Source organism: Dermochelys coriacea, chromosome 17 (genome assembly GCF_009764565.3).
Source record: "Dermochelys coriacea isolate rDerCor1 chromosome 17, rDerCor1.pri.v4, whole genome shotgun sequence".
NCBI classification, from domain to species: Eukaryota; Metazoa; Chordata; order Testudines; family Dermochelyidae; genus Dermochelys; species Dermochelys coriacea.
This window is the reverse complement of record NC_050084.1, coordinates 19,033,908-19,054,467: the sequence shown is the minus strand read 5'-3', so window position 1 is coordinate 19,054,467 and position 20,560 is coordinate 19,033,908. Positions and strand designations below refer to the sequence as shown.

The following is a 20,560-nucleotide window of genomic DNA, read 5'->3' as shown; positions in this document are numbered from 1 at the left end:
TGAGAATTGAGCCCTAAATCCTTGCAAGATAACTAGTTTAAGGTGATCTCAGTTGTAGCTGAGATATATTGCCACTATTGATTTTAACTGGGCTATAAACGCTGTCTTCCATGTACATCTTTTGTGCTATTAAACCTGAATCTTGTCACCTGGATTTTAGCAAAACCACCACTATCACGGGAATAAGAGCTAAATTGGGGCTCCCATCTGGTAAATGAATTCTTCTATTGGGTAATTGCCTATGGGATGATGTTTACAAGAGTCCCTGGAGGTCATGAAGCAATTTAAATGACACACTTCAGTCAGATGAGAACTGGCATGCATGTGAAATGTCAATCAGTTTTCCTAGTGTTCAATCCCCTCCGACTTGAAAAGAGCTAGTTGGGGGATGCTGAGGCTGGGTAAGCATGTTTCAGATAGTGGAGGAGATGGCCCAGTTGGAGAACTGGGTCATAGAAATTAGTGATGGAAAACCCCTCTTAAATAATCAAACAGCTTGCATGAGGATAACAGGTCAGAAGCCATTACGGTTAGGAGCTTAGTGAAAACACAAAAGGCTGAAGGAAAAGTCTTCATGAAATGCATACAATTGAAAACTGGAATCTAGCTGAAAAAGAAAATAACTAAGGGGCAAGTGGCCATGTGCAAATATGCCTCCCAGAAACTGAGGGCACAAAGCTAATTTCCTAAAGCTGATTTAGGAAAGAAAAGGTGTCAAATCATAACGAACGAAAGCCTCTGTTCCCTTGATTTCTTTGGTATGAGATCTTAGAACCATTTCTGAGTTACTCAACTTATGGACTGATCCAACTCCCATTGACAACAATGGGAGTTGGAGCAAGTCTCTTGTAAGGACTGGATCATTTAGGAAGAAGGCTCTTATGACAGGGATTATTGAAAAGGATCATTTAATGAGCAGAAGGGCTGACCTGGCAGACTGGAGTGAATAAAGGCATCTCCTGACCACAGAGAACTGAAAAGGAAAATGCTAGCGCTGAGTGATCTTTAGTGAGTCATCCAAACTACTGTCTGATGGATAGCATCATAGGTGAAGGCATCTACAGGCCTTCTGGGTCTTAAAAGGGTTTTGCTGTCCACTTGAAAAGATTAGGGCTGACCACACTGACATCCAAAGGAAGAGAACAAAGATTGTACAAAAAGGTTGATTGTAATAGGTTTAGATCAATCATGAATGTTCTGGCTAAGTTTGATAGCAACTTGCACTGAATTATTTGCCCATCCTTTTCATTTGTGAGAGTATCATCAGTTTTAGAATTGAACAGTTTTTCTCCTTAAACTGGAGGTTAAAATTCTTGTCTTTAATATCAAGAAAAAAAAATACTGACAGCCTGAGCCTCGGATGGCACTTCAACCATGGTAGTTAAGAATCCAGCAGATGTACACACACATCAGAAGCATGTTCATAATAAAGAAGCCCTGACAGTTCTCAGAGTGATAAGAACTTCAAGACATGGAAATAATCCTAGTGACTGGACTCTCTTGGCAAATCATGTGCAGCATCTGTTTTCTCAGATGGAGGAAACAGAGATGCCACAACAATTTAGTTCGAGATTATATGGCCTGACAAATGAGAGGAAAGCTTTGATTCCCCTAGTTGATAGCTTGTTTTCTAAATGTCCTGGACACCCTAGATTTAGATAACTCTGCAGAAAACAAGAACAGCAGTGATTTGCCAAACTAGAAGAGACTTTTTTAAAACCAAAAAAACCAAAAAAACCAATCCTATCTTTATCCTCTTAGAAGTGGACAGACAGAATGGAAGTGCACTGAAACACAGATGGCTTGGAGGTTCGAAAATTACTTTATTGACTGGAAGGAAGATGCTTTTACAGAGATTACGACTTTCAATGCTCCTATTTGATAGGTCAATACTATCCCACCTTGAAGGATGGAGAAACTGAGACACGGAGTCTGTGATTTACCCAAGGCCAAAGCTAGTCTGTGACAGCCAGGGATGGAACCCAGGCACTGAAGCAGCAAGTCAGGACTCCTTCTGGTACCTCAATATTCTTAGCTTATTGATCATCTTTTCTTTTTTCTCTCCCCCTAGTTAGGGCTGATTTGTTGTGAATAGTTATTTAGAAGCAGTGAAGTTGATATGTGTATTTGCGTAGGAAAGTACATTCTAATCTCTTTTGGAATATCTGTTCCAGAAGCAGCCTTTGCAGCCCAATGAGATTAATCTCCTGCTGCGATGGTAGAGCCCAGAAAGAAAATAATGTTTATATATTGCTCTTTTTGTCAAAGCAAGATATTGATGTCTGACCTCCCTAACCAACACCTCAGATGCTTTGGTGAAGGGCACTTGCCCAGTAGATGTTCCCCCTATCTGAAATTCACTGCTGGGGTCCACAAGTATTAGGAGTCATAGCTCTAATCCTTGTTGATTGGAGAGCTTCCAAATTGGCCTATCAGTTAGAGCTAGTTTCAGGCTCTTTGTTGAGTTGGGGTACATCAATGCATTTTGAGAGGGTCTGGAAAGTTCTCTCTCAGCATTCAGCAATGGAAGAAAGAAAGGGAGAGATGGCACCTTCATCCCCCAGAGCCCTGCTTCTCTTCTAAAAGATATAAAGATCATGGATGAACCTACATCTGAGAGGTAACTATTTGGTGCAGTAAGTTCAGTGTTTGGGTCAGCAGTCTTGGAGACATGATTGGAGTGCTGATAATGCTATAGTCTCCTTTTTCTGCCTTGCATCAGCTCCATATTAAAATTGGAATGACACAGAGAAGATTAGCATGGTCCCTGCGCAAGGATGACACGCAAATTCGTGAAGCGTTCTATATTAAAAAAAACAAACAAACAGAAAAAACTATCTCCAGTGAGATCAGTCTTTTGTGCCTATCAAAGTACCAGTTAGTACCTGCCTCATTGAAGTTTAAATTATGCCATTAGTAAAGGACATTCCTGTTGTAGAGGTCAGAATCCAAAACAACTTGTATTTTCTCATAGAAGATGATATAGTAGAAGCCTCATCATCACTCCTGCCAAAATAGTCTCATCAGGAGTGTAGAGATATTTGACTTTGAAAAAATAATCAATTATTTGAGGAGGGGCCAAATATTATCACTCTGCTTTCCATAAAGTTGATGAGATGAAGGCTGGTGTCTTCCATAAAATACTGAACCATGCCTCACAGGCCATCATTAACAAAGACAGCCACTCTGCACGAATGACTGTTCCAGGTGTTAGACAAACTGAATTTTGTCTTGAGCAGTGAAAAGTTCAAACATCCAAACTCTTCTTCTTCAATAGTGTCTGAAGGAGGCATGGCCAGTAAGATCTCAGATCACCACACAAGGCTTCAAATATGCCCAGAAGATAGAGCTAGGCTGGAAGTCAGATTAGTCAGTCACTTTACAGATGAGTGGCAATCAAGCTGTGTTTATTTATTACATCTGTACCTGGCACAAGACCATTCCTAGAGCATCTCACCTTCTTCAGGAGTTTAAAAAGGGGGCAAAAAAAGATAGCAGCTGAGGATCAGAAAGTTGTGAAAAGCATTCTTTAAAAGCTCCCTGTAATGCTCAGGCACATCTGCCCAATCTGTAGCTACAGCTGTGACCATTAGAAAAGTCTCCTAGCTGAAGTGCACTGGTCTCTCTGCAGACCTTCAGAATATAGCATAAAACTTTCCAAAGGGTTCTGGTTCAGTGCACAGGTATACCCCAAAAGAGAAAACTGATTAGGGAAACACTCAAAAAACTGGAATCAGCTGGCATTTGACACACATCATGCCTTTCCCATTGGAATCCATAAAAATTGTGTGTTGTGGGGGAGGGAGGAAAAGGGAGAAAGGACCCCAGAGACAGCCAATGGTAACATCTGCTGAGATATTTATGCACCAAGAAAAGACCTCATCTTCAAACCACGGACGTCTGATTCTCCTGCCCCAGATGAGTAAGCAAATTCATTCTAGACTAAATGAGTAAAAGGACCAATCTGGAAGGAATAAATTATTGCCACTATTTCCTTTTATTTCAGAGAGCCACTAGAAGAGGATGAATTTTCTTAATCACTTGGATCATAAAAGACAGAGGTCCATGACTATTTTAAGATGGAATGGCTTTCCTATGTACATTACTATGTCTCTAGAACTTTAAAGTAGGAGAATGGGCCAGGTACAGTATTGTCTACAGTCTCAGAATGAGAGAATACCCTATTCAAGACAATTATCAGGTATATGCACAAAAGCAAAGAAATGCAGAGAACTCATAGATGCTCTTCCCTTTCTTCCTACAAAGTGTGCCTCTCACATCAAGATCAGGTCAGAAATGTGGAATATGACAATGTTAGGTTTCAGAGTAGCAGCGGTGTGAGTCTGTATCCGCTAAAAGAAAAGGAGGACTTGTGGCACCTTAGAGACTAACAAATTTATTTGAGCAAAAGCTTTCATGAGCTACAGCTCACTTCATCGAAAAGCTTTTGCTCAAATAAATTTGTTAGTCTCTAAGGTGCCACAAGAACTCCTTTTCTTTTTATGACAATGTCAATGTCCCTGTCATTGCTCACTGCAACAAGAGGCTGCTTTGTGGTATCTGAGACCAAATGCCCCATTGCCTTTTGCCTGAAAAGTTCAAGATACATTTAAGCTTCTGCCCTTCCTGTCCTAGCAATGAACCATTAGTTATTTTTCATGTTTACTATACTGGAAATGAAAGTTAATAAAAACAATGCAAACTGGGAGCAAGAGAAAGAAAAATCATGGCTGGTGATCTGATCTGATATTCAGTAGCATCTGCCTGTCTGACTAGCTGGAAAAGATGATCACACCCATCTAGATTATCAGGATTATCGGAAGGAAATAACTTTTTATCTTGGCTAAACAACACACATTACAATAAATTAACATCCTTTATACAAAAAGAAAAGGAGTACTTGTGGCACCTTAGAGACTAACAAATTTATTAGAGCATAAGCTTTCGTGAGCTACAGCTCACTTCATCGGATGCGCTCATGAAAGCTTATGCTCTAATAAATTTGTTAGTCTCTAAAGTGCCACAAGTACTCCTTTTCTTTTTGCGAATGCAAACTAACATGGCTGCTACTCTGAAACCTGTCTTTTATACAGTCTCTCTTACAGCCAGTTTCTTGTCAATGCACTTGGAAATATCTCCAAGGTAGTCACTGCAAAATTAGAGCCGACTAATCAAGTAAGCTACCAAAATTCACTATGACAGTAGCTTACATTATACATATTCAGTGCACAGCACTCTAAAGCTTATGTAATGGAAAGGAACTAACAAGACAGGGACCAAATTTACACAAGTAGCACAGCTCCATTGACTTAAATAGAACTATGCTTATTTATGCTGAAAAACTGGCCTAATGTATGTTGAGTTCAAAAGATTTAAAAACAAAAACACACATTGGTATACATTGGCATCGAAGCACTGCAGTACTGACCACACGTACAGTACAGGATTGAGATTTCATAAACATCTGAGGGGCTCAAATCCGCAAGACTGAGTGCCTGTCATTTTAAAGTCAACCTTTACCTACAGATTCCACAGTTACTGGTTGTTTCCTTTTCCAACTATAAGGGGAAACGCTGATATCCGAGACACCATGCAGTAAAGAATCCTGACTTTTTTTTTTTAAAAATGACAACTGCTGTAACTATGAAATTTGGAATCCTAAAAAGGATGGGTGGTTTAGGGGTCCTGTCCCCCCCGCCCCCAACCAGGAACTTAGTGTTAATCAATGGAATCACTCTGTAAGGCAGGAAATTCTCTCATGAAGGAGGATTTTTAAAGGATCATACATGGGTAACTAATAAGTTCAAGAAAGCCATCATAATTTCCTCATAGCATCTCTTCCAGCTTGTAGCAATAAAGAAATAACTGTTTAATACAGTAAAATAACGTTCTAATGTAAACAGTTTGTTCATCACCTTTATTACAACAAAAAGAAATAATAGAGAATGAAGAAAATGTTAGATACTAGAAACAAACTTTCTCCTGATAAAAACAGTAAAGGCTTGTCTGCTTGACTCTATAATTTCCATTGTAAAAATCTCAGGGCATCATCAAAGCATCTGACACTAGAAGAAGCCATTTAAAATGAAAACAAGAATGGCCTATAGGAATGCTATAGTAGCAAGCACTAAGGGCCTGTTGGCATTAACACTCCACACCTCTCTTTTTGGAGACAGGTATCTCGGCTTTTCCATAACACTTCAGATTAAGATCTGGGATGCACATAGGATCCATATTTCTTTCTTGTAACTCTATGAAATAGCAGGTTGCACACCTCTGAGCTTTCTGAGACTTTCTCCTCACTAATGCAGAACCCCTCCGTTTCAGGTGACTTTCTTCAACTGCAAAGAGTTCAGGAGGATTTGGGCCAAAGAGCATAATTTGATTTTACAGCAGGAAAATGTTTCTATGCTACACTGAAAAAGAAACCCCAACTCCTCAGTGTAGGTTCAGATGCAACTGTCTGTTTTTGAAAATGGTACACTTCTCTTGCATAATTACATGTACATTTCCAGTATATTTGGTGTTAACATAATCCAGTACGCCTGAAAGCATGCACAATTATAAATATATACAGAAGATTAACTAGCAGAGTGAGACTGCTTTTAAAGCGTAGGTACTTTAACATTAAAATGATTGAGGTAAAATTACACAAGACAATCCTATTATACTCCTAGAAATCAACAGTTTGATCAGTCATTACATAGTATTAAAATTTCTATTTAAAACTAATTTTTACATCTTACTAAGCAAACTGTCACAGACATGTCAGAGGTAAAGAAATGCAGTTACAGAAGAATGAAAGTTAAATAAAATGTATTGAACATTATTAATACTGTATTTCGATAACTGTCCTCTCCTGAGATAATAAATATAAGCAAAGCTAGAGATGGCAAAGATACAGAATGAACAAGGTTTTCATTTTGAACTTCAATAGTTATTTTGCTAATGTAATTTAGCATATTATAAACCAATAGGATGAATTTCTGGAACAGCCTGAAGGGATGGAAAAAGCTGGTTAATACCTACACAACTTCATGCCACCAAATATTGCTCAACAATGTAAAACAGTACAGTGCAAAATCTACAGTTTTAGCTCTTTAAAATTGCTCCTCTCAGGCAGTGTGAACTCCATCGAATAATCAATAGTTCCTGAAAAAAAGAGATATATACTCTCTTATTGCAGGACAGGAAAAATGTTAAAGAGACAGGCCTATACATGGATACTGAAGAGGAGACATTATATGGTTAGGTCCCAGTCCTGCAATAATTTCAGTGACCTCAAAGTCACAATTTAAAGAATAGATCACAACAGGACTGGTAAAAGAGTATGAAACAAACATGCATTACAACTGAATCTGAACACATTTCAAGCTACAGATTTCTACTGTTTTTTCAAAAAGAATTTCATTGTTGAATCTAAATAACTGTACTTTAATACCAAATTTTCAATTCTAAACTTGTAGGAAGCACTCAATATACTTACAGGAAAAAACAGCCTGCTAACATTTTAAGGCACAACAAGAGAAAATTTTCTTTATGAATATCCATTAAAAATACAGTCAAATACAAGCCAAATATTGGCCAAAGTTCTGCCACATCTATATTTTTGAATGGTAAGCACTTCTGATCACAAGTCACTGGTAACCTCAACAATCGATTTTACAAAAAAAATCTAACATGCTATTTTGGTCCTCCTCTCTCTCCTCAAGTTCAGAATGTAACCATTTTTTTCTGCCTAAGTATCCAATCCTACTCCCACTGAAATGGGAATCTTTATACTGAATTTAACGGAACATAGACTAGATTCTAAAGTTAGCCATTTAAAGTACTTAAGATCCTGAAAACGGGTTCTTCAGTGAAATCAAGATACAAAGCTAGAAAGTCAATTACCAACCAAAAAACCCCCAACCCCTACTGATTATCAAAATTATCAAAACCACCAACGTAAATGTTTGCTGCTTTGACTGTCAGATCTCGACTCTCACCTTAATAAAGACAACCCACACATTATTGTGTTTGTATAAAAGATATTTACTTCAATTATCACACCTAGGGTGCTAGTGAATAATAATAATAATACATCATGTGAGTTTCATACAGTGATATTGCTTCTCCGTATCATATAGGGACCATTGTACAGTGCTGAGAACAAACATTATATGGCTAACCAAACAAAGACAGAAGAAACAATGCCATTCTGCTGACGGAGGGAGCACTTCCCTGCTACTGCCAGCCACATAAACTTTTACTTTTATGTTTAAACAAATACCAAGAAATAAAATGTTACAAAAGATGAGTCACAGCAACACAACGTGGGCTTCTCAAAGCTACTTGTACAAAAAAAAATGACACTTTTTTGGTCAATTGGTTCTTTGTGAGGATTTTTTTTTAAATTTGTGATTGTGAACATAACAAACAAGCTCTAAAAATGTCTAAGACTTAGTGCGTTACAGAAAAAATATAAAATACTGCTAAAAATGTAAGACACCACAATACACGGGGGTAAAACTGAGCTTAATATTTAAAAACAAAAAAGTTCTCAGGAAAAAGTACACCACTTTATCTGTCTGAGTTCATCTTGTGCTGTGTTAGTAGTCAGGGCATTCATTTCAAAAGTCTGCCCATTATCATGGCAAGTAGTTATTGCACAAATGCAAAGAGTTAATTTCTTAATAAAAATGAAAAGGGACATGAGGGAAACAATTTTAAAAAACGAAAGCACCCCCACTCCCAAACAAGTTAGTCTCAATTTACTTTGGATTTAACGTCCAAATTCACACACTTGACATTCTTGGAGCATTTACAGAGAGTGGGACAGACAGTGCCTGTTTTCTTAAAAGGAACAGCAGAAAACGGCTTTCAGCACAGAAATGCATAGACTATTCTGATAGAAATGAAAATCTTTAGCAGAAATTACCTAATAGTTTAATGTAGGGCCTTTTCCCCCCTCCGCTAGAAGGAGAATGTCACGGCATTGGGAAAAATGTTATTTCTGAAAAATTAATCTGATGTTCTTAGTGGGATGTCCTTAAAAAAAAAAAAAAAAGGCAAAGTGCAAGTTTGCTTCCAATCCACAGAAGAGGTGATGCGCCATGCAACAATCGCAGCTCCTTACATCTTTGCCTTCTGTAAGGCTCTTTTTTGCTGGGCCAGTGCTGGTTCAGTGCTTACTGATGGCCCTTGACATTGTCCCCCAAGCAGACACATTCCCCTCTCATACAAACAGGGCTATTTCTAAAGCAACATTTCAGTTGTTGTTTAAGCATATCTCTCTCTCTCTCTCTCTCTCTCTCTCAAACTGTTACCTACCCACAGAATGCTTGTCTTAATGTGTTTCTACATTGCAAGGAAACCAAACAACTCCGCCAGCACAGATACAAATTTACAACTAGTATTTTCATATTTCATACCAGGAAAAGTTGTTGCTGCACAAGATTGTTTTGACCAACTTCATGTGTAAGAAAAGAGTTATGAATTCAGAAATTAAAACATATGCCAACAAAGATGAACATCATAGGAAACCAGTCTCTCTTGTTTTAAAGTAATACTCTTGAGCAGTTTGTAATGTACCTTGACAAAGGGATATTGCATCTTCATGAAATCTTATCAGAGGCTCTAGGAGGCTTAGGGTATTTTTTTTTTGTCTCTTTATATCGGAGTCTCTTCCCTCACAACTGACTCTTTTTAATCTCAATACTAAATGGTTTTTAATATTTAAATACAAATATTTAGTAGACATTTATACAGAGTCCTTTTTAAGTGGATTACTCCAGAAAACACAACATATTGATATGGGTATTAATCAGTCAAGTACATGCTAACCCATCCAATTCCGAGAATAGGTCAATTTTTCTAAACAGAACAGAATAGAATGAGTTTGGTGTGCTGGACCATCTATGTCCGTTTAAGCAATAAAAAGCGATATGTATACTTCTATTGTGTATATATAAAAATCTTTGAAAGGCATTTTAAAGTAATCTCACTAGAAATAGGAAAGACCAGAATTTTGTTTTGTTCTAAAGATGAACAACTTTTATATAATTAGACATATGTTGCTGTGTAAAGAGTGAGTTTTAGAAATAAACAAAAGCTAGCTAGTACTGACTGAGGAGGTAGGAGTGTGATGTAGAGGAAAAAAACCCTATTCTTCACTAGTCCCAGTTAGACTGGAATGACCTTATGGTGTATCACCATTTGAAAATGATATGATTAAGGAAGTTGAATGAACACGTTATGTGCATATTTTAAAGCTATGTAAGAACATGGTAAAAGTTAGCCATAGCTGGAGATCACATGGGTGCTTGACCAATCAAGTTTTTAAAATGCTCACTGAGAGACCATTAGTATGATTTTTGAGAGACTCTTGTTATGAGTGTAAGAGACATTGTTGCACAATGGTGGACTACTTATTCCAAAATTTCATCATGCAAATATAACCAGTGTGAATATACTCTTCAGTCACCTGAATCCTCCTAGACTAAAGCTTACATTTGCCTACAATGGGTGTACAGTGTGTTAGCTCCTAAATATAAAACTAGAACTTCTATTGCACAAAGTTTTAAATGCATGATAGTATTAAGTGCTCTTATCAAAGAGATCAGTAACCCTGGGCTACTGAAATGCACCTTGATTGATCTTTTTTTCTGAAATAAAAAGTAGGCTCTTGCGTATGCTGAAATCTAGATCACTGTGCTTTAGATTATTCTCAATGAAGAGATGAGAAGATAAGGCACCTTATCTTTCTGATTGCAGAAAGTTTGATAAATAGTACATTTTATGAAAGAAGTATAGGCTAAACACTTCTAGGAAATTGTGTAATAATATTGCTTAAACTAAAAATATTTCAAAATAATCTAAAAACATCCCCCCGCAAACAAACAAACAAATAGGAAATCTGTGAACTTCTTCATTCCCAAGGAGGATGAAAAAGGAATGGAAGCCTCTTATGAAAGGGAAAGTGGGGAGAGACAAAACCCATCCAACAGCTCAATATAGTCGTGTTGCTTATTCTTCACCTGCCCTCCTTTAAGCTAGTTTATCTAGAACACTTACTGTATATACTATACTAGCTATTCAGAAGTAACTAGGTGCTTTGGAAACACTTTTTGTTAAAGCTAATTAATTTACACACAAATAATACATTAAAATAGTAGTAAGGGTCTAATGGAAACTAACAAAAGCCAGAGACATGCAGAGTGAACCCTGACTGAGTACCAATCTTATAACACATGTAGCTATATTTTTTTTTTTAGTTCCACATATGTAGGATTGGATTTATAAAGCCAGTTAAATGCTTAGTTTTTTTAAAATATATTTCTCCTTCAAAGTAATCAAAGTCCCGTGAGGAACTTACAATATGCAATTTCAATTATATACACCTCAGAAGTAGAATTTTCAGCCTGCAGGGGCACCAGAGATGAATTGCTGGTTTTGATTTGTCACTTGGTTTAGATTACTGAAAAATTCTTCCTTTTTTAAAACCTACCAATATACAGAGTTTGCAAAATAAAAATAATTTTTGTAAAGGAGGGAATGCTGCTCCCTTTAACTGATCATACTGTATGTAGGCATAACAGCTCATATTGTACATGTAAGAGTGCTTAGTGCATGAGGTTCCTGATAGCCATATCAGAGCAAAACTTATTTACACACGGTTACAGGGTGAGTTTAGGACGTGATTTCATCTTTAGTTCTAAATTATCTAGCTTTTGTACATTTCAGCCAGACCCTTGACATTTTTTTGTGTATTCTAAATGGGAACTTTTTACTTTTCATGTAAATTAAACCTGCATGGTCAAACAATCTGATCTCTCAGAAGCCTGCAGTCACTTTCTTGCAATGTGAATTTTGCCTAGCAAGTGGGAAAATGGCACTCTATGCATTAATATACACATTAGCATGTAAATAACATTTTTAAACCTGCCATCCACCCATGCCCCAAAGCATATAATTTACCTGATAGACTATAGCAATTCCTTACTGAGCCACTAAGGCCTAAATTGTAAATATGCTACATATTTAGGAACTTTTCCAAACAGGAATAGTGTAAGTATACATGTTTAAAAACTTCAAAAAATGCGTATTATTGACCCGTACAGCTAGAAGGTGATAACACAATTAACATAATATTATTGTTACCAATGGAAAGATTGTGCTGTTGCAAACATTACCACAAAATTACACAGTAACTATGCAAAGAACTCCTGTCACCATTACTTAAGGAAATTCCTGGGATTCTCCTCCACTTTCTATGGATCTTTGGGCGAGTACTTTACTTGGTAGTACAATTATCTCCAAAAATAAAATGAACAGCCATAGATATGCCTCTAATGGATGGAGTGGGGGAAGTGGGGCAGCAGTTAGTATTTATGGTAGTTTCCTAATATGACTGTTTGTCATTTAACTTTTATATGGTCAGGGCTCACTTGACTGTTTCAGTTTAATAGAGAAACTGAAGTGATACAGCAAAGTCACCAGATTTAGTAACAGAAAGAATCTAGAAAGAGCTCTAGATTGTGCTCTTGGACATGCATTATTTCGACTGAAGTCAATGGGAGTTGCATGCTTGTATGATGGCAAAACTTGTCCTTTGGCAAACATCGTCAAAAAATAAAAGATTAAATAATCAGAGTATAATTATAAAGTAGATATTGTTCCTTCTACACATTTTTGTGCCTGAACATGCTCATGAATGGTGATGAACTGACAACCCTGGGGACTCAAGTCCATTTTTTACCCACACAACAGGTACTGCAGTGCACGCTTCCCCCTCTCCGTCAGCGTGCCTTGGGCCTGACATAGAAGGGGCGAGAAGGGCGTTTAGCCTCCATGGCCAATCAATTCTTGGCCTTTATAGAGGATGTTAATAAGGGTACCAATTAGTAAAAAGTTGTGTGGTTAATTTTTGGGACGTGAACACTTCTCTACGAGGAACTGACCTGAGACCAAATAATTTATTTCACATATGCCAAAGAACAAGGTGAAATTCATCACTGTGCTGAGGGTCACCACAAAACCAAAGCACCACTTAAGATATATTTTCAGTGCTTAACTGGGTTTTTAAGGACTACAGGAGCCTATAGTTGACCCTCCCCAAAGGAGGGTCTTTTAATCATTGTATATTAATAGGATATGGCATATTGCATTACACACAAAATTTAGCAGCTCAGATACAGGGGTGATAAAGGCCCTAAAAATAAGTACCTGGATACATATGGTAACAATGGATTTATTTTTCTTAAGGTCTATTGTTACATATATTTAATACATGGTTTATTCAATATTAACTATATTAAAGCCATAAAAATGAATAGGGGAGGAAAATAAAATGATTTTTGATGAATATATACATACCAAACTCTCATATAGTACTTTTCATCCATAGATCTCAAAGCACTTTACAAAAGAGGTCAGTATCATGATCCCCATTTACTGATGGGGAAACTGAGGCACAGAGAGGAAATGACTTGGCCAGGGTCACCCCAATGACGGAGCCAAGAATGGAACCCAGCTCTCCCAGGCTAATGTTTATTTTCATTATTTAAAGTAATTTGGAGTTATATTTTAAGTTGTTTCGTACTTTTGGAAAATCTTGTATTTATACAGAATTTTTTTTACAGGCTCTTTAATTTAAAACTGTTTGATTATATGTCTGATATGGAGGAAGACATGTTAGCGCTTGGCTAGAGGGACCACAGAAAGTGCCATGGAAACTGGAAGGCCTAGCATAATAGTAAATTAAACTGAATGCTGTGTTTTACACTTGTTATGTCTGTACAAGTTAAACTATGGAAGATCAGATATAAGCAGCCTGTCTTGTTAGGGGCTGAACAAATACTGAAGTCAAAGAAAAGACTTTCCATTAACTTCAATGGACATAAGATTAGGCCTTAGACCAAGTGACACCTTTTTTCCCTCTCTCTCTATCTTTCTTACGATCTCCATGACTTTCTCAGAATTAGAACCTATGGAACTCAAGTACCGTATATGGAGTGAATTTATGACCCAGTATACATGGAGTTATACCTGGGCTGTAATATAAGCAAGAGAGATGATTTAAAGAACCCACTTGCTTAAAAGGAAAGCAAAGATAGAAAAGAGAAGGAACAAATGGACCCTCCATCTGCATGTCAAAAATATTTATGAATGTATTTATTTATTTATTTATTGTATTTGCAATGAATCACTTTGCTACATAACACTGTTGATTTCTTAGCAACCCCGCAAAAGGCATTAGTCCATATTACTAATGACATTTCAGTTTAAATGAGGAAGCTGTTTTGGATTTAAGTGCAAAAATGCATCTGAAACCAATTACTTTTTGGTATTTTTATAATTTAAATATGGTCAAAATGTTTTTCCATTTCTAAACTACCAAGTTCTTGCCAAGAGCAATTTTTTTCATTTTACAGCAGAGTTCTAAAACCCTTGAAATTAGGGATTTTAAGATGGAAACTCTGACAGACCCTGGACTGCAGCATTGCTAGTGGGGACTGCAATCTTTTTTATTATCATATTTATCACATTATTTTGTCAGATTTTCCCCTAACTCTAATTTATTTAAATTAATCTGCATTATAATTTCACTTGAGCTAATACTGGGATGACGCACTTTTCCTCTAGATCGCTGTTTTCACTTTTAAAAGATAGCAAAATGGTAATATTTTAAAATAATGAGGACTAGAGAATATTGCATAGAATTCTGTAGTGTTCATTAACCCCTTCTCTGTAGCGTCCCCACATGAAGGTTATGTTGAAAATTAATGCAAAAATCTCTTAGCTAATGAGAAAGGCATGCCCACAAAGTCTATTTATAAATTTTGCAGGAGCGCAAGCTAAACTAAAATGATCAAGTTCTATGGCATTCAATAGCTACTTTAACAAAAGAAAAAGGGTTTTGTTATCAATAAGAAAATCTTGTGATTCCACGGATAAAGGAAATCGTATTTATAAAAATGGAACAATTATAATCAACAGGCATGCTTCATCTACTCTCCGTTAACACAATAATAAAAGAGACCATCGCACTTATTTAAATCTCAGTATTGTCCTCTCCTTTTTGCACTATCCATCCAGAAATGAAAATGACAGAATTTTATCTGCAGTATAAAAATATTTGTTAAAACAGCCTGAGGCCTAGCCCTCCATTGCTTTAGAGAAAATCTGAACTGTAAACAGAAACAAAGGCTTTTAAAAATGCTTTTAAAGAACATAAAAATGGAAACAGTCTGCAGAAAACCTGTAATGCTAGAGACATATATGCAAGTATCTATCTGGAAAAGTACTAAACAGCATGCCTTCAGCAAGTGCTCGCTTTTCAGTCTTTTTATCTCTATAAAACAACTATGCATAGAGAACAGCCCCACATGTTGAACATGCGGCACCTTATACAACCTTTCACCTTTGTTACTCTCAACTAATCAATGACTTAAAAGCATTGAAGAGTCCAACTCTTTTTATATTACTTCTCCAGTAGCTCTTTATCAAGTAATGAAGACTAGGGAGTGTAATACTAATTTTCCTAACAACATTAATTTCAAACATACTTCATTAGCACGAAGAAATATAGCTAAAAATCATTCACCACAGATGCAATTTAACCCTTTTTCAACCAGGGAGGTCTTGCCAATTTGGAAAACTAGTAAGGAAAAAAAATCTCCAAACAGGAGAGTAAGGTAAGGTATCTGTCAAAGAACTGTAATGTGATTCCTAATTGGAAGTCTGGAGTCATCCCAATGGCATTCTAATAGTTTTACATACTTTTTACCTATGACATTATGCATGAAATGACAAAAGGAACTAAAGCATTAATAAAGTGCCAAAATATAGGGAATACCAAGAGCATTTTATCTGACTAATTTTACAGTAAATATTGATGACAACCCTTGGCAGAATGGGCAACTTATAAATGCTGTCTTCATTCAACAAAATTCTATGTAAGTGGTACAATGGAGTTTACAATTAACTGTTAGTGTTATAAAGGAAACAGCCTCTACAAGAGAGCTACAATTATGCTTTTTGAAAACTGATATAGCATTAACAAAAATAAGCAGACACTTTTGAGTGTTCGGCTCCTCTAATGTAATTAGCAGAAACCTGAAAACTACAAAACTAAAGAACAAAAAGGATACTTTTGAAGGCACTTAAGTATTGCTTATCAAGAAGAGAGATTAACCCTTAATGCTGCATTTGGGTTCATGCTGTAAATAAAATTTTGCTTTCAGTGACAGCTCTCAGTAAGCATTATTGAATGCAATAAAGACACACTTATTCCACAACAGGTCTGGGGACCTTAATTAAGCAAAATAATAAATAGAAGGAAAAAAAAACCACCCTACAAGCAAGCAAAATTTAACCACTTGACTGCATCAAGCACCCAGATCTCAACCTGATAGAAATAGAAGGTGGCAACGCATGGCAAATATATTGTTCTAAAGTAAACAAAGGAAACTGATTAAGTTAGAATGTAAGAAAATATCAAGAAAATGGAAGAAAATTAAAAGTTCTGTCTCTTGGCTGAACTGAAGATGTTTATATTTTGTTATTACTCATGTTCAGGTACATATATTTGAATGGGACACACATTCGTAAATAGAGTTGTGTTTTATAAATCAAATTAAAACATTTGCTTGTAAGGAGACACTGTGGTGAACAGAAGATTTCTAATGGTAATGTTTTGATTTACCATGTCGTTTGCTGGAAGTTTTCTCAGCCAAACTTTATGTCCCTATAAAGAAGTCACAGTGATTCTAGTTGGTGCGATCACATGTTCCAAATTTTGTCTTTGTTCACCACAGAAAGGGCCAGTTGCTGTCTCTGTTTATCAAATTTGAGTTGTGCACCACAAGCTAAATCTCTGGTTACCCAAGCAGGTAATTTGAAATGACTGTAACAGTAAAAACAGTTAAATAAATCTCTGCCTTTCAGCCTCCTAGAGCCTTCTTTTCATGTTCATGAAAAGGCTATTTTTTTTTTTTAGTGTAGTGACTCTTAATTTGTGAAAACTTGAACTAAGTGCTGCTGTTGCACATTGAGACTGTAAATGAAATACATAATTTCTAAAACATCATGCAAGAAATGTGGGTTCACATCGTACAGTCAAAGTCCTACTAGTTAATTAATACAAGCACACTGAGGTGTAATATTGGGAGCATACCTTTAAAATTGGAACTCCTCTCCCCACCCCCCAAAATCAAAAAAGTAATATTAATTAAACTTAAAAAGTAATGAATGCACCATTAAAGTGTCATCAAAAGATGCTGACCTAAGACAAAGGTTTCAATGATACACAATACGGTCAAAAAGTCTTCAATCAATAATATACAGTATGACAACTACATCTTGTAAATTATACCCAATACTGCCGGCAGTCTATCCCTCTAAAGAATATTTGCCCCCTTTCATCCCTTCCTAACAATCAGATAATAAAATACAGCACCTATAAATAAGCAAAAAAAATATATATATATATACCGAAATCATCTATTGTTAGTTTTAAAGATATGGCAATAAAGGAGTCTAAATTAGCAAACTTGTAGAAGCCATAACTGATAAAACAGCTTATTGAAAAAAGGTGGCAGTAATGCACTCTATGTGTGCACAAGTACGTAAGAAAATACACAGACGTATAAAATTGCACGCACACACTCACGCACACACATCCTTCCACACACCTCTATGCTCACGCATATACATATAGACAACAGGAGGAGTTAGAGACAAGTGAGAATATGATTTGTACTTTGATCAAAAGTTTTATGCTGTGCATAAAATAATCTGAAGAGGCTACATTTCTGAAGAGCGGAATAGTCTGGACTGGGATTCAAGAGCATGAAAATTTTGGTTTGGAGTTTGGGCTATTTACATCTTGGTCACAGCCCATCTGATACCTGCAATGTATTCTTTTTCTACACAAACAAACTTCCCACAAACTAAAACATTTAAATCAGTGCTTGTGGTGGGAAGAGAGTCAGTAAATGGCTACCTATTGGAGGAAGACATCTCTTCATCTGAGGCAGGCCCAATTCCTTCTTCATGGTGTGTGATATCTGTTACACATGTAAATGAAACTAACTGCTTTCAGGTTAGTTGAATGCTACAGGTTGTAAAATATGTCCCCAGAGCTGCAGGCTGAAATGTTACTGGCCAACTTTTTTCATTTCTCGTTCTTTAACAAAAAAGGTACTAGATATACCACAATTCAAATGAAATGATCAAGTACATGCTATTCTAAGTTGTCTCCTAAACCTCCTGGATATGAGGTCTGATCAGCGTGCTCTGTGGTTAGAGGTTAAAAAGCAGATTATAAAATACCTAGATTCAGATTTTTTTTTTTTGTCCTGATTTGGCCTAAAATGGAGTGTATTAAACAAATTCTGGTCTGCAAAAGACCAGAATCAGTTAAAGCTATGAAACAATGTGCACTACGTGTCAATATTCTATTTCACTTACAAGAAAACACTAAGTCAGCTACCACAAATTAAGATATTTTCCTGATGTGACTTTTTTTGTTTTGTTAAAAAATATGTGGAGTAAATGTGTTTTTTTTTTTAATTCAAAGTTTCAAACAACACGATTCTTTTCTTTTCTTGAAAATATTTAGGAATCCAAACTAGTGTGTTTAGAGTCGGTTGACTGTGCAATCTCTTAGTGGCAACTGAACAGCTACAAAAAACTTTTTATTTTTCCTTTTTGAAAAATCTCCCCTTTTTTCCTGGTTTACGAAGATAATAGTGTATTATCGCTCTGTAGCCATTAGATGGCAGATAAAAAGCCCCCTTTAAATATGTGGGTTTGATTTTTTTTATGTTTTTGTTTTTTTAAAGCCCACACCAAAGAGGAGGGCACAAGGCAAAGCTGTATGAGTTATTCCAGAAATTGTGGAAATCACTTAGGGCATTAATAAAAACACTTCAGGGTACAAAAAAGCTTGACCACACATTTCAGTTTTCTTCCTTGAAAACACAAACATAAATTGGGCTTAACGCTCCTTTTGTTTTCTATATGCACCTTGGCCTATGGCGTTTTTGCCCTGTGGCCTGCAGGGCGGTAAGTGCGCAACACAATAAAACCAGTAGAGGTCCAGTTTAACTTTCCCAGCTCTCTAGAGTTGGGTGAGTTTAATCTCAAAACTCCCATTCGACGGGCTCTTCTCGACTAGCCGCCTTCTCTAAACGGTGTATTATGTTGTTCAAGTTTGCTGCTTTCTTTTTCCTCAAGGTGTTGTCCCGCGTGTTCTTGGACCTTGCTGCCTCGGAAAAGCTGAATAAACTCTGAATAGAGTTGGCTTTCTGTGAGCCTGCAGCCAATGTGGAACTTGTACTTGGCACACTCAACATTTTCTCGGAACTTTCTTTTGACTTGAAGGAGCTCTCCCCTGTAAGGACTGAGGTGGAGGCAGCTGAGGTAGAGGCATCCTCTTCTGTAGCAGAGTTTGGCATTGTCTCCAGAGTTTCTCCTAAACTTTGAGACCCTGGCGGAGAACTCTGACGTGGTGTTTTGAGCCTACCCTCATCATCAGTATCCTCCAGGCTCTCCATTTCCAAATGGAAAGACTCTGTTTTCTCTGATGATCTGGCATCTTGTGGTACCTCTTCCCCCACTTCAAAAGCCGACTCTGCTTGCCCTCCCTGAGACTTTGTGGTTGCATTGCTGTACTCATCCGCCTCCAGACCACTTTGCTTTCCTTCAGGTGGGCCTTCTGTGTCCACACCATCACAACTGTCTCCCTCAGAGCTGTGAACTGCCCTGCTGCTTCTGGCTGAAGGAGAGTCACTTGATCCAGCCTGGCTCTGGCTTCCTGCTTGGATTTCTTCAATGAACAGCTCTCGACGGATGCGAGATCTAGAAGACACGAAAACAGAACGATAAATTTGGTGCTAGCCATTCATAATCATAGACCACAGTAATATGGTCCAACTTACAAAGTCCATATCCATATAGAAACTCTCCCAAAGTGCAGCAGGAAGAGAAAGGGGATGTCTGGATCTGGGTTTTGATTTGTACCCCATTTTTACTTTGGGTAATATGCACAACATTTCTACTCGATAAATTTATGGAGGAGATGGTATGATGGGATAATGGGATTTTGGTAAGTAATTGATCTTTAAATATTCAGGGTAAATAGGCCAAATCCCCTGAGATGGGATATTAGATGGATGGGATCTGAGTTACTATAGAAAATTCTTTCCTGGGTATCTGGCTGGTGAATCTTGCCCATATGCTCAGAGTTTAGCTGATTGCCATATTTGGGGTCAGGAAGGAATTTTCCTCCAGGGCAGATTGGAGAGGCCCTGGAGGTTTTTCGCCTTCCTCTGTAGCATGGGGCATGGTTGACTTGAGGGAGGCTTCTCTGCTCCTTGAAGTCTTTGAACCATGATTTAAGGACTTCAATAGCTCAGACATGGGTGAGGTTTTTCATAGGAGTGGGTGGGTGAGATTCTGTGGCCTGCGCTGTGCAGGAGGTCGGACTAGATGATCAGAATGGTCCCTTCTGACCTTAGTATCTATGAATCTATGAATCTAAATTTAAGAGATTTAAAGAGAAGTTGATCCAATA

General features: G+C 37.1%; 1 protein-coding gene and 1 non-coding gene across 10 annotated transcripts in view; one reads left to right on the top strand and one right to left on the bottom strand.

Moving 5' to 3' along the window:
- Positions 1-20,560, bottom strand: part of CUX1 (cut like homeobox 1) — a 389,353-nt gene that overhangs the window by 38,896 nt on the left and 329,897 nt on the right. For 7 of the 9 annotated variants that reach the window (XM_038375270.2, XM_038375268.2, XM_038375267.2 and 4 more), the window contains one exon: positions 8,014-19,845. The exons of the other annotated variants lie outside the window; for them this stretch is intronic. In XM_038375270.2, the coding sequence (XP_038231198.1) occupies positions 19,128-19,845 (718 nt within the window). In that variant the 3' untranslated portion in view covers positions 8,014-19,127. Of the gene's footprint in view, positions 1-8,013; positions 19,846-20,560 lie in introns of those variants that run through there. 9 annotated transcript variants of the gene reach the window in all.
- On the top strand, positions 2,707-2,812 carry LOC119844877. The gene has a single exon (XR_005289424.1). It is a non-coding gene; the product is annotated as a U6 spliceosomal RNA (small nuclear RNA).